The sequence below is a fragment of the Hypanus sabinus genome, chromosome 1 (genome assembly GCF_030144855.1).
Source record: "Hypanus sabinus isolate sHypSab1 chromosome 1, sHypSab1.hap1, whole genome shotgun sequence".
NCBI lineage: Eukaryota > Metazoa > Chordata > Chondrichthyes > Myliobatiformes > Dasyatidae > Hypanus > Hypanus sabinus.
Genome location: NC_082706.1, coordinates 206,435,398 through 206,454,717, shown reverse-complemented (window position 1 = coordinate 206,454,717; position 19,320 = coordinate 206,435,398). Strand labels below are relative to the sequence as shown.

The 19,320-nt window shown below is 43.8% G+C and overlaps 1 protein-coding gene across 1 annotated transcript in view; it reads right to left on the bottom strand.

The window, feature by feature from the left end:
• Positions 1–19,320, bottom strand: part of amph (amphiphysin) — a 221,267-nt gene that overhangs the window by 137,792 nt on the left and 64,155 nt on the right. Inside the window, exon 4 of the mRNA XM_059993715.1 lies at positions 3,341–3,421. Coding sequence (XP_059849698.1) covers positions 3,341–3,421 — 81 coding nt within the window. The remainder of the gene's footprint in view (positions 1–3,340; positions 3,422–19,320) is intronic.

Sequence of the window (19,320 nt, the reverse complement as noted above, 5' to 3'; positions counted from 1 at the left end):
CCTGATGAATCTGTTGGAATTCTTTGATTCTGTGGTGTTCCACAGGGGTCAGTTTTGGGGCCACTTCCTTAATTACTGTACATAAATTATTTAAATGATGGAATCAATGGCTTTGTTGCCAAGTTTGCAGATGATACAAAGATTGGTGGAGGGGCAGGTAGTGTTGAGGAAACAGATAGGCTGCAGAAGGACTTAGACAGATTAGGAGAATGGGCAAGAAAGTGGCAAATGAAATACAATGTTGGAAAATGCATGGTCATGCACTTTGTTAGTAGAAATAAATGTGCGGATGATTTTCCAAACAGGGAGAAAATCCAGGGATCTGAGATGCAGAGGGACTTGGGAGTCCTTGTTTAGAACACCCAGATGATTAACTCGCAGCTTGAGTCAGTGGTGAGGAAGGCAAGTGCCATGTTAACATTCATTTCAAGAGGTCTAGTATACAAGAGCAGGGATATAATGCTGAGGCTTTATAAGGTGAGGCCTCACCTTGAGTATTGTGAAGTTTTTTGCCTCTTTAAGGCAGAGATTGATAGCTTATTGATTGGACATGGCATCAAAGGTTATGGGGAGAAGGCCGGGAACTGGGGTTAAGAAGGAGATTAAAAAAAAGATCAGCCATGATTGAATGGCAGAGAAGACTCAATGGGCCAAATGGCCTAATTCTGCTCCTATATTTTATGGTCATATGAAGTCTGACCCTATTCAACCTTTCCCCGTCATCTTTCAACCTTTCATCCTTGTAAATGTTCCCTGCACTCTTTCAATCTTATTGATATCTTTCCTGTAGGTAGGTGACCAGAACCACACACAATAATAATAACATTCTGAGAGGCATTGGCAGAGTAGTCAGCAAATATGGGAAGCCAGTGAGGAAACAAAATTGATGTGAAAGCATCGATCTTGCTGTCTGCTGGTGCATTCCTCTTCCTTTTTGAGCAAACATCTCCCTTCAACTAATGCCTAAGAAATATATTTATTTATTTAGTAATACAGCGTGGAGTAGGCCCTTACAGCACTTCGAGCCACACCGCCAGCAACCCCACAACCTCAATTAACCCAAACCTACTCACGGGACAATTTACAATAACCAATGAACTTACTTGGTACGTCAGTGGACTGGAGCACCTGGAGGAAACCCGTGCATTGCATGGGGAGGAAACCAAGATGAGTGTGAGGTATTGCACTTCGGTAGCACCAACCAGCATAGGCCTTACACAGTGAACGGTAGGGCACTGAGGAATGCTGTAGGACAAGGGGATCTGGGAATACAGGTCCATTATTCCTTGTAAGGGGCATCACAGGTAGAGAGGGTTGTAAAGAAAGCTTTTGGCACAATGGCCTTCATAATTCAATGTATTCTGTCCAGAAGATGGAACGTTATGTTGAAGTTGTATAAGGCTTTGGTAAGGCCTAAATTGGAGTATTGTGTGTAGATCTGGTCAATGACCTACAGGAAAAATGTAAATGTTGAAAGCATGCAGAGAAAATTTACAATGATGTTGACGGGTCTGGAGGACCTAAGTTATAAGTAAAGATTGAATAGGTTAGGACTTTATTTCTCGGAATGTAGAAGAGTGAGAGATTAGATTGAGGTACACCAGATTATGAGGTGTAGAGACAAGGTGAATGCAAGCAGGCTTTTTCCACTGAGGGTGGGTGGGGCTACAAGTGGAGGTCATGGGTTAAGGGTGAAAGGTGAAAAGTTTAAGGGGAATATGGGGGAAATCTTCTTCATTCAGAGGGTGGTGAGAGTGTGGAATGAGATTCCAGTGCAAGTGGTGCATGCGAACTTGATTTCAATGTTTAAGAGAAGTTTGGACGGGTACATGGATTGTAGGGGTATGGAGGGTTATGGTCCCTGTGCAAGTCGATGCGAATAGTTCAAATGGTTCAGCACAGATTAGATGGGCTGAAGGGTCTGTTTCTGTGCTGTTCTTTCCTATGACTCTATGACATACGGACACTCCTTACGGAAAAGCATCATGATAACCGCTATGTTACCATGGCACCCAGGTGGTGAAGGCCTGTAAAAACATTGGGATGTTATGCTGCAGTTGTACAAGATGTTGGTTAGGATGGATTTGGAATATTCTGTTCAGATTTTGTTACTCTGCTATGGAAAAGATACAATGAGTGTAGAGGAGATTTATGTTGTCAGGATTTTAGGGATTTGGTTAGGATTTTATTCCTTGGAGTGTGTAGAATACTGAAAGGTAACCACACAGGGACATATAAAATCAGGAGGGTAAATGCCTCCAAGCGGACCACAACCTTGTTGTTGGGTTTGGAGTCTTACGTGTCTCAGTGACTCAGAGATCTATGTTGGCTGGAGTCAGGGCTTAATGCTTTGGCTCTTGGTAGGGTCACCCATGCCAAACAGGTCAAAAGGTAGAGGCCAGACTAAGAGTGGACTATTAGTCCTTCAAGTATGGGGTTTCAGCTCAGGAGTAACACCCCGAATGATCAAAAAAATGATGATGGAAACAGCAATGAAGCTTCTTTCCAAGTGACCGAGGACAGACCGGGATGGAGAATCTTCACTGCAGTCCTGAGCACCAGCGGTGTAACAGATAATTAATAACAAAAATACGCACAGTCCTTTTCTAGGGATGTGAGTCAACAACTTGATTTACAGCGAGAGGGGAGTGATTTAATAGGAACCTCAGAAACACACTGTGGTCAGCATATGGAATGATATGCCACTGCCCGTAAGGAGTTTGTCCGTTCTCCCTGTGATCATTTGTGTTTCCTTGGGGTGCTCTGGTCTACTCCCACAATCAAAAGATGTACAAGTGTTAGTTAATATGTAATTGTAAGTTGTCCCGTGATTTGGCTACGATTAAATCAGGGGATTGCTGGTTGGTGCAGCTCGAAGGATTGGAAGGAATTACACCACACAGTACCTCAATAAATAAAGTGGTTGAGGTAGGTGCAATAACAACTTTTAAAAGACAGTTGGACAACTACATGGATAGGAAAAAATTAGTGCAGGGTTTCCCAACCTTTTTTATGCCATAGACCCCTACCATTAACTGAGGGGTTGGAGGAGCCCAGGCTGGGAATGCCTAGTTTAGAGGGATATGGGCCAAGTGTAGATAAGTGGGTCTAGCTTAGATGGTCTTCTGTGTCAGCATAGACAGGTTGGGACAAAGAGCCTAATCCCATACCGTGTAACTCTCTGACTGTGTGACTTACGGTCCAATCACTTAATTGTAGGAATGTGCTTAGTACGCATGGGGGCCTAATTTCACTGGAAAAATGGTTCTTATGTTGCAAAGTGATTTAGTGAGTCCAAGTGATGGACAGAGAACACTATGAAAGCAAGATCTTTACTTACCTCCTGCTTTTTGAAGTTTTGTACAAATCCTTCAAACTGCTCATCTCTCGTTTCATCTGCTTTGCCGAGCTTCTGCAGCACCTGTGAATTAAGGAAACATTTCTCAGGTCAGTTCACATCAGGGCATTCGCAAAGATGTTGGAGCTAAGTGATGCTTGGATATTTTGTTACAGAACAGTACAACACAGTCCAGCCCCTTTGATTCATGGTGTTGCGAACATTTTAACCTACTCTAAGATCAACCTCCGACATAACCCTCCATTGTTCCATCATCCCTGTGACTAAGGGTTTCTTAAGTGCCACAAATGTAAGTTCAAGGTTCAAAGTTCAAAGCAAATGTTTATCAATGTATGTATAAATTATATAATCTTGAGATTCGTCTCTTTACAGGCAGCCACAAAACAAAAAACTTGAAAGAGCCCATGAGAAAAAGACCAATAAACACCAAATGCACAGAGCGAGCAAAGAAGCACAAACAGAGCAATCAATAAGAGCAAGCAAAGAGCATCCAAGAACCAAAGTGACCTGAAGCCCAGAGTGGTCAGGGCAGGCCCATAGCCTCAGCCTCAGTTCATCACACAGCAGACCGAAACATTGTGGAGCCCACAGACATGAAGCCTGGAGTAGGCCCACAGCCTCAGCCTCAGTTCATCACACAGCAGACCGAAACATTGTGGAGCCCACAGACATGAAGCCCGGAGAAGCCTGGAGTAGGCCCACAGCCTCAGCCTCAGGGCACGAAGAACAGAGCAAATGTCACCGAAGAGCGAGAAGAACCAGCCTGACCCTTGCCTCCGGTCCTGACACCTGGCCTGGCAGTTTAAATTGTCCAACTACCAATTTGTTCCTTGCTCTAAGAACCGGGCCCTGCCCCATCGATACACTCTGGGCCTGCACCCTGCCACCATGTTCCGGCCCATACCTGATTTTCCCAAATTGGCCCTGTTACGAATGAAGGACAACTCTGATGGGCAGAAGGGTGCAAAGTCGCCCCCCCCCCCCCTTTTGAGAATCGCAAAATCGCTACTATTTCGGGTCTGATACCCAGGAAATGAGAGAGATACACATCATGTCAGTAATGAGAGACAGACAACGCCAGAATACACAAGGTGGAATGTCTCCTATTGACAAAGAGAGGGATTACTGCTATTGTCTCTTGAAGGAGGAATTGTGTATTGACAATAGACAATAGACAATAGGTGCAGAAGTAGACCATTCGGCCCCTCGAGTCTGCACCGCCATTCTGAGATCATGGCTGATCATTCACTATCAATACCCAGTCCCTGCCTTGTCCCCATATCTCTTGATTCCCCTATCCATCAGATATCTATCTAGCTCCTTCTTGAAAGCATCCAGAGAATTGGCCTCCACCATCTTCCGAGGCAGTGCATTCCACACCTCCACAACTCTCTGGGAGAAGAAGCTCTTACTCAACTCTGTTTTAAATAACTGACCTCTTATTCTCAATCCATGCCCTCTGGTACTGGACCCTCCCAACATCTGGAACATATTTCCTGCCTCAATCCTATCAAATCCTTTAATTATCTTAAACGTTTCAATCAGATCCCCTCTCAATCTCCTCAATTCCAGCGTGTACAAGCCCAATCTCTCCAATCTCTCTGCGTAAGACAGCCCTGCCATCCCAGGAATCAACCTAGTGAATCTACGCTGCACTTCCTCAATTGCCAGAATGTCCTTCCTTAAACCTGGAGACCAAAACTGTACACAATATTCCAGGTGTGGTCTCACCAGGGCCCTGTACAAATGCAAAAGGACATCCTTGCTCTTGTACTCAATTCCCCTTGTAACAAAGGCCAACATTCCATTTGCCCTCTTCACTGCCTGTTGCACTTGCTCATTCACCTTCATTGACTGGTGAACTAGGACTCCTAGGTCTCTTTGCATTTATCCCTTACCTAACTCTACATCGTTCAGACAACACTCTGCCCTCTTGTTCCTGCTTCCAAAGTGGATAACTTCACATTTATTCACATTGAATGACATCTGCCAAGTATCTGCCCACTCACCCAGCCTATCCAAGTCTCCCTGTATTCTCCTAACATCCTCTTCGCATGTCACACTGCCACCCAGTTTAGTATCATCAGCAAACTTGCTGATATAGTTTTCAATGCCCTCATCTAAATCGTTGACATAAATCGTAAAGAGCTGTGGTCCCAATACAGAGCCCTGTGGTACCCCACTAGTCACCTCCAGCCAGTCCGAGAAACACCCATTCACTGCTACCCTTTGCTTTCTATCTGCCAACCAGTTTTCTATCCATGTTGAAACCCTGCACCCAATGCCATGAGCTCTGATTTTACTCACCAATCTCCTATGTGGCAGACTTGGTCTTTGTAGAGAGTTTCGGAATCTCCCAGACCCGCGAGGAGAGTCGAGCAAGGATCGACGCTGCTTTGCCGATACGCCTATTGATTTCAGCATCGAGGGGGGAGAGTGTCGCTAATGGCCAACCCCAAGTATGTGAACTCGTGGAACACTTCTAGATCGTAATTGTCGTTGGTAATGACTGGTGTCTCCACTACGTTCTGGGCAAGGAGATTTGTTTTCTTTAGGCTCTTGGTAAGCCCAAAGTCCTTGCATGCCTTAAAGAAGCGGTCCATGAGAGTTTGTAGGTGCTGTTTGGTGTGCAAGGTTATAGCAGCATCGTCGGCAAAGAGCATGTCACGTATTAAGATCGTTCGCAGCTTTGTTCTTGCTCTCAGGTGCACAGGGTTGAACAGCCACTCATCAGATCTGGTGTGCATGTAAATGCCTTCTGTCGACGTCCCAAACTCGTGTTTCAATAGCCGGGAGAAGAAGATACCGAATAATGTTGGGGCCAACACGCATCCTTGTTTGACTCCACTACGAATAGCGAAAAGTTTTGATGAGCTGCCATCGAACTGAACGGTAGCCCTCATGTCGTCATGGAATGACTTGATGATACTTTGGAGCTTCGGGGGCACCAAAGCATTCACGACGAGACTATGTAACAGTTTCTTCCCCCAAACAATCAAACTCATCAATACCCAGAGCCTGGACTGACACCTTGCCCTATTGTCCAGTTTATTATTTATTGTAATGCCTGCACTGTTTTGTGCACTTTATGCAGTCCTGGGTAGGTCTGTAGTCTAGTGTAGTTGTTTTTTATCTGTGTTGTTTTTTATGTAGTTCAGTGTAGTTTTTGTATTGTTTCATGTAGCACCATAGTCCTGAAAAACATTGTTTCGTTTTTACTGTGTACTGTACCAACAGTTATGGTCAAAATGACAATAAAAGAGACTTGACTTTACTTGACGAGGAGAACCTGAAAGAGCCCATCCCTGCTGACAAGGTCGAATGCCTTGGTCAAATCGATGAAAGCGACATTCCCTGCACTTCTCCTGGAGTTGACGGAGGGAGAAAGTCATGTCCACAGTTAACCTGCTTGTTGCAGTCGCTCCTATCACCCTTGTTCTTGTACAAAGTGACGATTTTGGAGTCGCGCATATCCTGTGGTACGGCTCCTTCCTTCCAGCACTGATGGAGGACCTCGTGTAAAGGTTGGAGGAGTGAGCTCTTGCAGTGTTTGATCAGGTCTGGAGGAATCCCATCATTGCCAGGAGCTTTCCCTGGGGCCAGACTGTCAATTGCCTTGCTGACGTCCTCAATGGTTGATTTGGAGTCGAGTTCATCCATGACTGGTAGACAATCGATGGCATCAATGGCTGAGCTAACAACAACACTTTCCTTCAAGTAGAGCTCAGAGTAGTGTTCTACCCAGAGTCCCATCTGCTTGCTTTTATCCGTGATTATTTCACTGCTGGATGACTTCAGGGGTGCTGTCTTGCTCTGCAATGGGCCAAGGGCCTTCCTGATCGATCTGATGTTGCCTGTCACAGCTGATGTCTGACTGTCCTCACTGAGCTGGAGCCAGTACTCCTTTGCGCACTGCCTGGCAGTCTGTTGCACTTTGCTTCTAGCAGCTCGAAGAGCCTGGAGTGTTTGGTCGGATGGTGAGCACTCGTACTCTGTGAGAGCTGCACGCTTGGCTTCGATAACAGGAGTCACGAGGTTGGACTTCGCCTCAAACCAGTCACTGCTCTTGGTGGCCTTTCTTCCAAAGATGGAGCGTGCTGATTCGCGGATGGGGTCGCGAAGGTATGACCATTGTTCTGTTGCAGTATCTCCTTGTGAGGAGGTGGTCATAGCACCCTGTACTGACCTGGCAAACTGGTCAACCTTTTCTGTTTCATCTCTGTTGTGTTGATGCGAGGTTTTCCAGTTTGTTTGGAGTGGTGGATTTTCTTCGGGCATAGTTTGATCTTGCAGCATACTAAAACATGATCCATATTGCAGTCTGCACTGTGGTATGAGCGGGTGATTAGTACAGAGTTGGTGAAAGAGTGCCTGGTGATGATCATGTCTAGTTGGTGCCAGTGTTTAGACCGTGGATGTCGCCATGAGATCTTGTACTGCGACTTCATCTGAAAGTAGGAGTTAGTTACACACAGAACTCCAGGAGAATAAGACTCAGGAACTCCAAAAATGCAGGAGAGATAACTCTCCAGCAGCCAGAGACCAACCATCTTGGATAAGGAGAACCCCACGGACATGTGAAGATCGGGAGCACAAGGAACAGTGTAGACTCCTTTCCTGGATATTATCTTTTCTCTTCATTGACTGTTCATGGAGTGTCAGGGGTTCTAGTGAGGAGCACACAGGTAGATGAGAGTGTGAACCCACGTGCTTTTTAGTTGAAATAATAAAAGTTACTTGTTGGTAAATACAGATTTTCTGGGCCTCACAGATTGTTATTACAAGGGGTGATTCTTGTAACACTATATACATCTTATAGGTTAATTAATAGTGCAAAAAGAGTCCAGGGTTCTCTTTCATCATCAATGATGAGTCCTGGGTCAAAGGTCAATCAGAAGTCCAGCAGTGAGTTCCAATGATCGATGCCCTGAGTCTGCAACTTAATGAAGTCGCTGGGGAAGTCAAAGGCCCAATGTCTGCGAATCCTTGGGCCTGCTGGAGGCTGGAGTCAAAGACTGTCTCCTGATTTTAGAGGAGTGATTATACGTGTGGGTGGTGGGAGGGAAGGAGGGAGGAATCGAGACTACTTCAGTGTGTTGCTTTGTCACTTGGTATGTTCTGTGTTGTTCTGCTGAGCACGTCGCTGATGGAATGTGTGGCCACACTTGTGAGTTGCTCCCAACACGTCCATGGGTGTGTTGGTGATTAACACAAATGGTGTTTTTACCTGTTTCCATGTACATGTGCTAAATAAACCTGAATTTCAATCTGAGGAAGCTGTCCACTGATCTATAATCCTGTCACAAAGAGTGAGCAAGTGCACTCCATCACAATATGCTTTCAGAATCAGAATAAGATTTATATTAGACACAAGGGATTCTGTGGATGCTGCAAATCTGGAGCAACACACACAGAATGCTGGAGGAACTCATTATGTCAGGCAGTGTCTTCAAAAGGCAACATATGTGCTGCTTGGATTTCCAGCATCTGCAGATTTTCCCCTGTTTGTCTTCAAAAAGGCGATGCCTCAAAAAGGCATCATCCATCATTAAGGATGCCCATCACCCAGGACATGCCCTCTTCTCATTGTTACCTTCATAGAAACATAGAAAATAGGTGCAGGAGTAGGCCATTTGGCCCTTCGAGCCTGCACCGCCATTCAGTATGATCATGGCTGATCATCCAACTCAGAACCCTGCTTTCTCTCCATACCCCTTGATCACTTTAGCCACAAGGGCCATATCTAACTTCCTCTTAAATATAGCCAATGAACCGGACTCAACTGTTTCCTGTGGCAGAGAATTACACAGATTCACCACTCTCTGTGTGAAGAATTTTTTCCTCATCACGGTTCTAAAAGGCTTCCCCTTTATCCTTAAACTGTGACCCCTCGTTCTAGACTTCCCCAACAGCGGAAACAATCTTCCTGCATCTAGCCTGTCCAATCCCTTTAGAATTTTATATGTTTCAATAAGATCCCCCCTTAGTCTTTTAAATTCCAGTGAGTATAAGCCTAGTCGATCCAGTCTTTCTTCATATGAAAGTCCTGCCATCCCAGGAATCAATCTGGTGAACCTTCTCTGTACTCCCTCTATGGCAAGAATGTCTTTGCTCAGATTAGGAGACCAAAACTGCACACAATATTCTAGGTGCGGTCTCACCAAGGCCTTGTACAACTGCAGTAGAACCTCCCTGCTCCTGTACTCAAATCCTTTTGCTATGAATGCCAACTAACCATTTGCCTTTTTCACTGCCTGCTGTACCTGCATGCCCACCTTCAATGACTGGTGTACAATGACACCCAGGTCTCGTTGCATCTCCTCTTTTCCTAATTGGCCACCATTCAGATAATAATCTGTTTTCCTGTTCTTGCAACCAAACAGATTTATCCACATTAAATTGCATCTGCCATGAATTTGCCCACTCACCTAACCTATCCAAGTCACCCTGTATCCTCTTAGCATCCTCCTCACAGCTAACACCTCCACCCAGCTTCGTGTCATCCGCAAACTTGGAGATGCTGTATTTAATTCCCTCGTCTAAATCATTAATATATATTGTAAACAGCTGGGGTCCCAGCACTGAGCCTTGCAGTACCCCACTAGTCACTGCCTGCCATTCTGAAAAGGTCCCGTTTACTCCCACTCTTTGCTTCCTGTCTGCCAACCAATTCTCTATCCACGTCACTACCACAACCCCAATACCGTATGCTTTAAGTTTGCACACTAATCTCCTTCGTGGGAACTTGTTAAACGCCTTTTGAAAATTTAAATATACCACATCCACTGGCTCTCCCCTATCCACTCTACTAGTTACATCTTCAAAAAATTCTATAAGAGTCGTCAGACATGATTTTCCTTTCACAAATCCATGCTGACTTTGTTCGATGATTTCACCTCTTTCCAAATGTGCTGTTATCACATCTTTGATAACCGACTCTGGCATTTTCCCCACCACCGATGTCAGACTAACCGGTCTATAATTCCCCAGTTTTTCTCTCCCTCCTTTTTTAAAAAGTGGGGTTACATTAGCCACCCTCCAATCCTCAGGAACTAATCTAGAATCTAAGGAGTTTTGAAAAATTATCACTAATGCATCCACTATTTCTTGGGCTACTTTTCCTTAAGCACTCTGGGTGCAGACCATCTGGCCCTGGGGATTTATCTGCCTTTAATCCCTTCAATTTACCTAACATCACTTCCCTACTAACATGTATTTCCCTCGGTTCCTCCATCTCACTAGACCCTCGGTCCCTTTCTATTTCATAGATAGGGTACAGCGGCCTAAAGACACACACTCAATGTTTTACGAACAGATTCTTCCCCAGCGCAATCAGATTGTAAATGAACATTGAATCCATGAACACTACCTTACTAATTTTTTCTTTTCTTTTACTCTTTTTGCACTACTAATTAATATACTTTGGGTAGGTCAAGGTGGATAGAAAAACCTTTCCAAGTATGTGAAAAATAAAAGAGAGATGAGAGTGGATATAGGACCGCTAGATAATAAGGCCGGAGAAATAATAATGGAGGACAAGGAGACGGCTGATGAATTAAATGAGTATTTTGCATTTGTCTTCACTGTGGAGGACACTAGAGGTGTGCCAGGTGTTGTAGAGTGTGAGGAAAGAGAAGTGGGGGCAGCTACTGTTACAAGGGAGAAGATGCTCAAATAGCTGAAAGACCTAAAGGTACATACATCACCTGGACCAGATGAACTGCACCCTAGGGTTCTGAAAGTGGTAGTGGTAGAGATTGTGGAGGCATTTGTAATGATCTTTCAAAAATCATTGGACTCTGGCATGGTTCCAGAGGACTGGAAAATTGCAAATGTCACTCCACTCTTTAAGAAAGGAGGAAGGCAGCAGAAAGGAAATTATAGACCAGTTAGCCTGACAGTGCTTGGGAAGATGTTGGAGTCAATTGTTAAGGCTGAGGTTATGGAGTACTCGGTGACTCAGACAAAGTCAGCATGGTTTCCTTAAGGGAAAATTTTGCCTGATGAACCTGTTGGAATTATTTGAGGAGATAAAAGGGATGCAGTGGAATTACAGAAGGCCTTTTGACAAGGTGGCACAAATGAGACTGCTTAGCAAGTTAAGAGCCCATGGTATTACAGGAAAGTTACTAACATGGTTAGAGCATTGGCTGATTAGTAAGAGACAGTGAGTGGGAATGAAGGATCCTTTTCTGGTTGGCTGCCAGTGACTAGTGGTGTTCCGCTGGGTTCAGTTTTGGGACCGCTTCTTTTTATTCTGTATATAAGTGCTTTAGATGATGAAATAGATGGCTTTGCTGACAAGTTTGCAAATGATACAAAGATTGGAGGAGGGGCAGGTAGTGTTGAGGAAATAGGAAGGCTGCAGAAGGACTTAGACAGATTAGGAGAATGGGCAAGAAAGTGGCAAATGAAATACAATGTTAGAAAATGCATGGACTTGCACTTTGGTAGAAGAAATAAATGTGCAGATTATTTTCTAAATGGAGAGAAAATCCAAAAATGAGAAAAAGGGACTTGGGAGTCCTTGTGAAGAATACCCTAAAGGTTAACCTGCAGGATGTATCAGTGGTGAGGAAGGAAAGGACAATGCTCGCATTCATTTCAAGGTTCTTGAATGCAAGAGCAGGGATGTGATGCTGAGGCTTTATAAGGCACTGGTGTGGCCTCACCATGAGTATTGTGAACAGTTTTGGCCTCCTTAACTAAAAAAAAGATGTGCTGGCATCGGAGAGGGTTGACAGGAGGTTCACAAGGATGATTCCAGGAATGAAAGGGATATCAAACGAGGAACATTTGATGGCTCTGGGTCTGTACTTGCTGGAATTTAGAAGAATGAGGGGGAATCTCATTGAACTCTTTCAGATGTTGAAAGGCCTGGACATAATAGATATGGAAAGGTTGTTTCCCATGGTGGGGTGGGGGGGGGGCTCTAGGACAAGGCACAGCCTTAGGATAGAGGGGCACCTATTTAAAACAGAGGTGCAGAGAAACTTCTTTAGCCAGAGGGTGGTGAATTTGTGGAATTTATTACCAGAGGCAGCTGTGCAGGCCAGGTTGTTTTCCGTATTTAAGTCAGAGATTAATGGGTTCTTGGTTGGCCACAGCATCAAAGTTTACAGGGAAAAGACCAGGGAGTGGGGCTGAGGAGTGCGAAAGAAAAGAATCAACCATGATTCAATGGTGGAGCAGACTCGATGGGCCAAATGGCCTAATTCTGCTCCTATGTCTTATGGTCTAAATCAGGCGTTTATCGAATGGTGCAGCAGGCACAACGGTCTGAATGGCCTAAATCTGCTCCTATAGTCTAAGCTGTATCAAAATAAGGGGTTGTGATATCCTGGTGCTAAAGCCCCGTGTAACAGTCACACATTTCACTCCCCCATTGCTAGGAAAGATGTTCTGTCTCTTCCTCCTGACTACATTCAGCAATAATCCTTCAACCTGCTGTGACCTGTCCTGACCTGGTCACATCATGCTCTCTCCTTCTAGAAACTTCTAATTCCCTAAAGTGTTGGTTTAACATTGACCTTCTAGAAACAGTGCTCACTACAGTAGTTTGCAGGTGTGAAAATGAAATGTTAGTTTATAATTAGGCAGAAGTGTGAACCTATTAAACTTCCATTATATTTCATGAAAGCAGTTTCTCACCCAGCAGGGAATGTCTAGATGTTAATATTCATTCCACTAAGTTCAAATCCCATCAAAAAACCAACTGCAATGTTTTGAAGAAGCAACACTTCATATTCTGTGTAGGTAACCTTCAACATGATTTTCTCCTCCCCAACCCCTCCAATTCTATTCCCCACCCCACTCCACCTCATCCCTTTACCTGCTCTCTTCTCCTCACCTCCCTATAACCTCCCTCGTGTCCTTCCTCCTTCCCTTTCTCCCATGGTGCTCTCTCCTGTCCTATCAGATTCAGCCTTCTCCAGCCCCTTCTCATTTCCACTTCTTTCCTCAACACCCTCCCCACCCAGCTGTCTTCACCTATCACCTTCTAGCTTGCTCTCCTTCCCCTGCCCCCACTTTCTTATTCTGGCATCGCCCTCCCACCCACTTTCCTTTCCTGTCCCGAAGAGTCTCAGCCTGAAACGTTGACTGTTTATTCCTCTCCATAGATGCTGCCTGACCTGCTGAGTTCCTCCAACATCTTGTGTGTGTTGTTCATCACTTTTTGGTAATTAAAAACAACATCAGCTTTCTCACTGACATTCTAAAGTTAGATTAGCTTTATATGTCACAGGTGCACCAAAACAAACAGCGAAATGCATTATTTTACATCAATGACCAGCACAGCCCGAGGGTGTGCTGGGACAGCCCACAAGTGTCGTCGTGCTTCTGGTGTCAACGTAGGGTGCCCGCGTAGCACATTTACTGATCCTAAACCGTATGCCGCTGGAAGGTGGGGGGAAACCGGAGGAAACTGTCAGAGCCATGCTGAGAACGTACAAACTCCTTCCAGGCAGTGATGGGAATTGAACCCTGATCGTTAGTGCTGTGATAGCATTCCACTGTTCCATTTTAAACAGAGACACTTCCTCTCCAGACCAACCTGGTCTCATCCAGATTTCAATTCTGCAGTTGGTTTCTCATTCATGCCACCATTAAAACGTCAACATTTTGATCTGCGACCCTTCATCAGGACTGCTTAATTCCCCTCCATAGACACTGCCTGTCCTGCCAAGTTCCTCCAGCATTTTGTGTGCATTGCTTTGGATTTCCAGCATCTGCAGAATCTTTTGTGTTTATGCTTTTCAACTCATGATATTTATAGTTTATTTATTTATTATTATTATTTTGTTTTTTATTTCTTTTTATTACAGGAGCCTGGAGACACACACTCAATATTTTAGGTCCAGCTTCTTCCCTCCAGTATCAGATTTCTGAACGGTCCAAGAACACTTCCTCAGTATTCCATTTTTGCACTGCTTAGGACTTTCATAACTGGCGGATTTTGAGTCTTGTACTGTACTGCCATTTTTCATATCATATCTCAGTGATAATAAATCTGATGCAACACACACAAAATGCTGGTGGAACTCAGCATGTCAGGCAGCATCTATGAGAGGAATCAACAGTTGACATTTTGTTTCAAGAATCTTGATCAGGACTGGAAAGGAAGAGAGCAGAGGTGCTGATGAAGACCTCTACCCAAAACAAAGACTGTTCATTCCATTTAGAAAATAGACAGCCTTCTCATTTCTTCTAACAAAGTGCATGGCCAAGCACTTCCCAACACTGTATCCCAACTGCCTCTTCTTTGGCCATTCTTCTAACCTGTCTAAGTCCATCAGTAGCCTCTCTACTTCCTCAAAACTACCTGCCCCTCCACCTATATTCATATTATCTGCAAACTCTGCCACAAAGCCATCAATCCCATCATCCAAATCATTGACATATAACATAAAAGAATTGGTCCCAACATAGATCCCTGTGGAATACCAGTTATCATAGGCAGCCAACTAAGCAGCCTTTCCTGTGGAACCTTGTCAAAGGCCTTCTGAAAATCTAAGTATGCTATTTCTTCAAAGAACTCCAACAGATATTTTAGGCAAGACTTTCCCTTGAGTATGCCTTGCTGACTACAGCCTATTTTGTCACATACCTTCAAGTATCCTGAAACTTCATCCTTAACAATTAACTTCAACATCTTCCCAACTACTGAGGTCAGACTAACTGGCCCATAGTTCCCTTTCTTCTGCCTCTCTCCCTTCTTGAAGTGTAGACTGAAATTTGTAATTTTTCTGTCTTCCAGAACCATTCCAGGACCTAGTCATTCTTGAAAGATCATTATTAAAACCTTCAAATTCCCTCCAGCCACCTCTTTCAGAAATCTGGGGTGGATAACATTTGGTCCAGGTGACTTATCTACCTTCAGACCTTTCTGTTTCCCAAGAACCTTCTCTCTAGTAATGGTAACTTCACGTATTTCATGCCCCTGACACCTGGAACATCCAGCATACGATGAGTGTTTTCGACAGTGAAGACTGACACAAAGTACTTATTCAGTTTGTCCACCATTTCCTCATCCCATATTACTCCATCTTCAGCATTGTTTTCTGGCAGTCTAATATCCACTCTTGCCTCTCTTATATACTTTATGTATCTGAAGAAACTTTTGGCTAGCTTACTCTTGTATTCCATCTTTACCTTCTTAGTGATTTTTAGTTGCCTTCTATTGCTTTTATTTTAAAAAACTTCCCAATCCTCTAACTTCCCAATTAATTTTTGCTCTATTATATGCCCTTTCTTTGGTTTTTATCTTGGCTTTGGCTTCTCTTGTTAGTCAAGGTTGTGTCATCTTGTCTTTAGAATACTTCTTTCTCTTCGGGATGTATATATCCTGTTCCTTCCAAATTGCTTCCTGAAATTCCAGCCATTTCTGCTCTGCCATCATCCCTGCCAGTGTTCTTTTCCAATCAATTCTAGCCAACTCCTCTCTCATGCCTCAGTAATTCCCTTTACTCCACTGTAATACTGATACATCTGACTTCAGCTTCTCCTTCTCAAATTTCAGGGTGAATTCAATCATATTATGATCACTTGCCCCAAGGGTTCTTTTACCTTAAGTTCTTTAATCAATGCAGGATCGTTGCGCAACACCCAATCCAGAACAGCTGGTCTCCTACTGGGCTCAACCACGAGCTGCTGTAAAAAGCATCTCATAGGCACTAGAAATCCCCCCTCCTGGAATTCAGCACCAACCTGATTTTCCCAATCTACCTGCATATTGAAGTCCCCCATGACTATTGTAACATTGTCCTTTTGGCATGCATTTTCTATCTCCCGTTGTAATTTGTAGACCACATTTTTACTACTGTTTGGGGGCCTGTATACAACTCCCATCTGAGTCTTTTTACTCTTGCAGTTCCTTAGCTCTATCCTTCCAGCCCCATGTCACCTCTTTCTAATGATTTGATTTCATTTTTTTTTAACCAACTGAGCAACGTCACCCCTCTGCCTTCCTGCCTGTCCTTTCAATGCAATGTGAATCCTTGGACATCAAGCTCCCAGCTATAATCTTTCAGCCATGACTCAGTGATGCCTACAACATCTTCTTGCAGTTATATTTCTTAGGAACACTGGAAGTCTTCCTTGCCTTCCCACATCCTGCAATCCTGCTTCTCATCCCTACTATGATAACTTTTGCTCGGGTATAAAGAAGGCAAGGAAAAAAGAAACTTTCCTTTCTTTCATTTCTTTGACTGAAGCCTCAAAGAGTTAAAATCTTAATATCACCACTCTGACTCTGGCCACTCAGAGGATGGCCACTGCAATAATGGCCATTTTGTTTGCCCCTGCCTTCTTTTAGTTTGTTCTTGCTAATCAATCTCAAATGTGGATTGGTCACTGGTTAAAGCTTTATTACTTAGGGTTAATTGGGTTTGTCAGGGGTTGCTGGGGTGGCTAGAGGGGTCTATTCTGCACTGTATCATTAAATAAAATAAAATAAATAAGATAGAAATGTGCCTGGCCAGAGGGTCAAGAGTGCCACTGGCATGTTTAATAAGGATGTTGCTGTGTTCTTGAGGACCCGAGTTATCGGGAAAGATTGAATAGGTTCGGATTTTATTCTCCGGAGAGTAGGAAAATGAGGGGAGATTTGAAAGAGGTATACAAAGTTATGAGGGGTATAGACAGGGTAAGTGCATGCAGGCTTTTCCCACTGAGGTTCAGTAAAACGTAAACCAGAGATTATGGGTTAAGGGTGAAAGATGAAATGTTTAAGGGGAACATGAGGAAGAACGTCTTCACTTAGCGAGCAGTGAGAGTATGGAAGTAATGGATGTGGTTTCAATTTCAACACTTAAGAGAAGTTTGGATGGGAGGGGTGTGGAGGCTATGGTCTGGAAGCAGATTGATGGGAATTGGCAGTCTGACTAGATGGGCTGAAAGGACTGTTGTCGTGCTGTATTGCGATGTGCCAGAACATAGAACATACAACAGTACAGTACAGAACAGGAACAGGTCTCTTCACCTATCAAGATTGTGCCAGCCAGAGTGCCAAAATGAATCCTATTTTCCTGCACACGGTCTGCATCCCTTTGTCCCTTACCTGTTCACATGCCTGTGTAGACACCTCTTAACCTTTATACTTGCTTCTACCACCTTCCCCAGGAGCAGGCCTGTTTAAAAATCTTTGTCTCAGAAATCTCGTTTTTCTTTTCCATGTGCCTATCTAAGGGTCTCTTAAATGTCCCTAATGTATCTGCCTCTACCACCACCCCTGGCAGGGCATTTCACACACCCACCACTGTCTGTGTGTAAAGAATGTAAAGAACTTACTTTTTTTGCATTCCCCCTATAATTATCCCCCCCTTGTTTATTCGCCATTTGCACCCTGGGAATACCCCAGAGAAAAGCCCTAGTCCACACAACCTGTCCTCATAAGGCATCCTCTCTAATTCAGCCAGCATCCTGGTAGATGTACTTTACACCCTCTCTAAAGCATCTTCATCCGTCCTTTAACGTGAAGACCAGAACTGAACATTGTCAAAATTAATTACTTTCTGTTTCTGCTCTCTTGCACAAGCATACAACAAAAACCATTCTACAAAAATGTCTAGGGGGCGACAGCCTCATCTTTCTAACTCTCCTCACATCAACTCGAGAGTTAGCTGGATTTATCAAAGAGTACGTCACTGTATAACACCTACAGATTCATTTTCTTGCAGGCATTTACAGAAAAATACAACAGAACTCTGTGAATAACTACACAACAACCAATGTGAAGAGAAGACAAACTGTGCAAGTAAAAACAACACAAAGAAGTAAATATTTTTGGGACGTGAGTCTGTAGGTTGTAGAATCAGTTCAGAGTAGTGATGAGTGAATTATCCATGCTGCTCAGGAGCTGATGGCAGAAGGGTAATAACTGTTCTTCAGGGTGATGGACCTAAGGCTTTTGTACCTTCTACCTCATGGCAGTGGTGAAAGGAGAGCATGGCCTCGATAGTGGGGTTCTCTGATGATGCATGCAGCTTTTTTTTGTGGGGGGAGCACTCTAAGTAAATGTGCTAAATGGTGGGGAGGGCTTTGTTTGTGCTGGGCTGGGCTGCATACACCACTTTCTGTTAGCTTTTCCGTTCCTGGGCATTGGTGTTTCCAAACCAGGCCGTGATATGGCCAGTTAGGAATCTCTAAGCTGTACACGTATGGAAGTTTGTCAATACCAATGCCAATACCAGCATGAATACTTCAAAAGTACTTCATGAGAAAGTTCTATGAATTTAGACAATCAAAGGTACAATTATTTATGTTTATATGTGTAAGACAGAAAAAAAAATGGCTGGCACAAGGAAATCTGCAGATGCTGGAAATTCAAGCAACACACACAAAATACTGGTGGAATACAGCAGGCCAGGCAGCATCTATAGGGAGAAGCCGCCTGGCCTGCTGTGTTCCACCAGCATTTTGTGTGTGTGTTGCTTGAAAAAAAATGTCTGGAGCTGTTTAGCACTTCAGTGCAAGGGGGTTTATTACGTATGTCAAGATCAATCTTACAAAAAACTAACAAAAATAACAAAAAGAAAGCTGCCACTATTTGCAAAAAGATATCTACCAGAAAATACGATAATAGTTTTGTATTATTTTTGTCCCAGTGGAAGCCCGATCTCTCTCTCTCTCTCTCTCTCTCTCTCTCTCTCTCTCTCTCTCTCTCTCTCTCTCTCACTGAAAGCAATGTGCCCCATTTATTCAGCACTAAGACATGCCACCTTTAATTACCCATAAAGAAAACGTAGGACTACACATGAATGAGAATATGATGCATCCCACAATGTAGTCACAATCATATTACAGAATAAACAGAAGTATCAACCTTAAATACAATATACAAAAAAACATACACATTTACACATCCCCATTTCCCATCTTCCCACCATACATGGCAGAATATTCCATTAACATGGCTATGTTACAAAGGTATTTACGAGGTTAATTCCTGGGATGTCTGGATT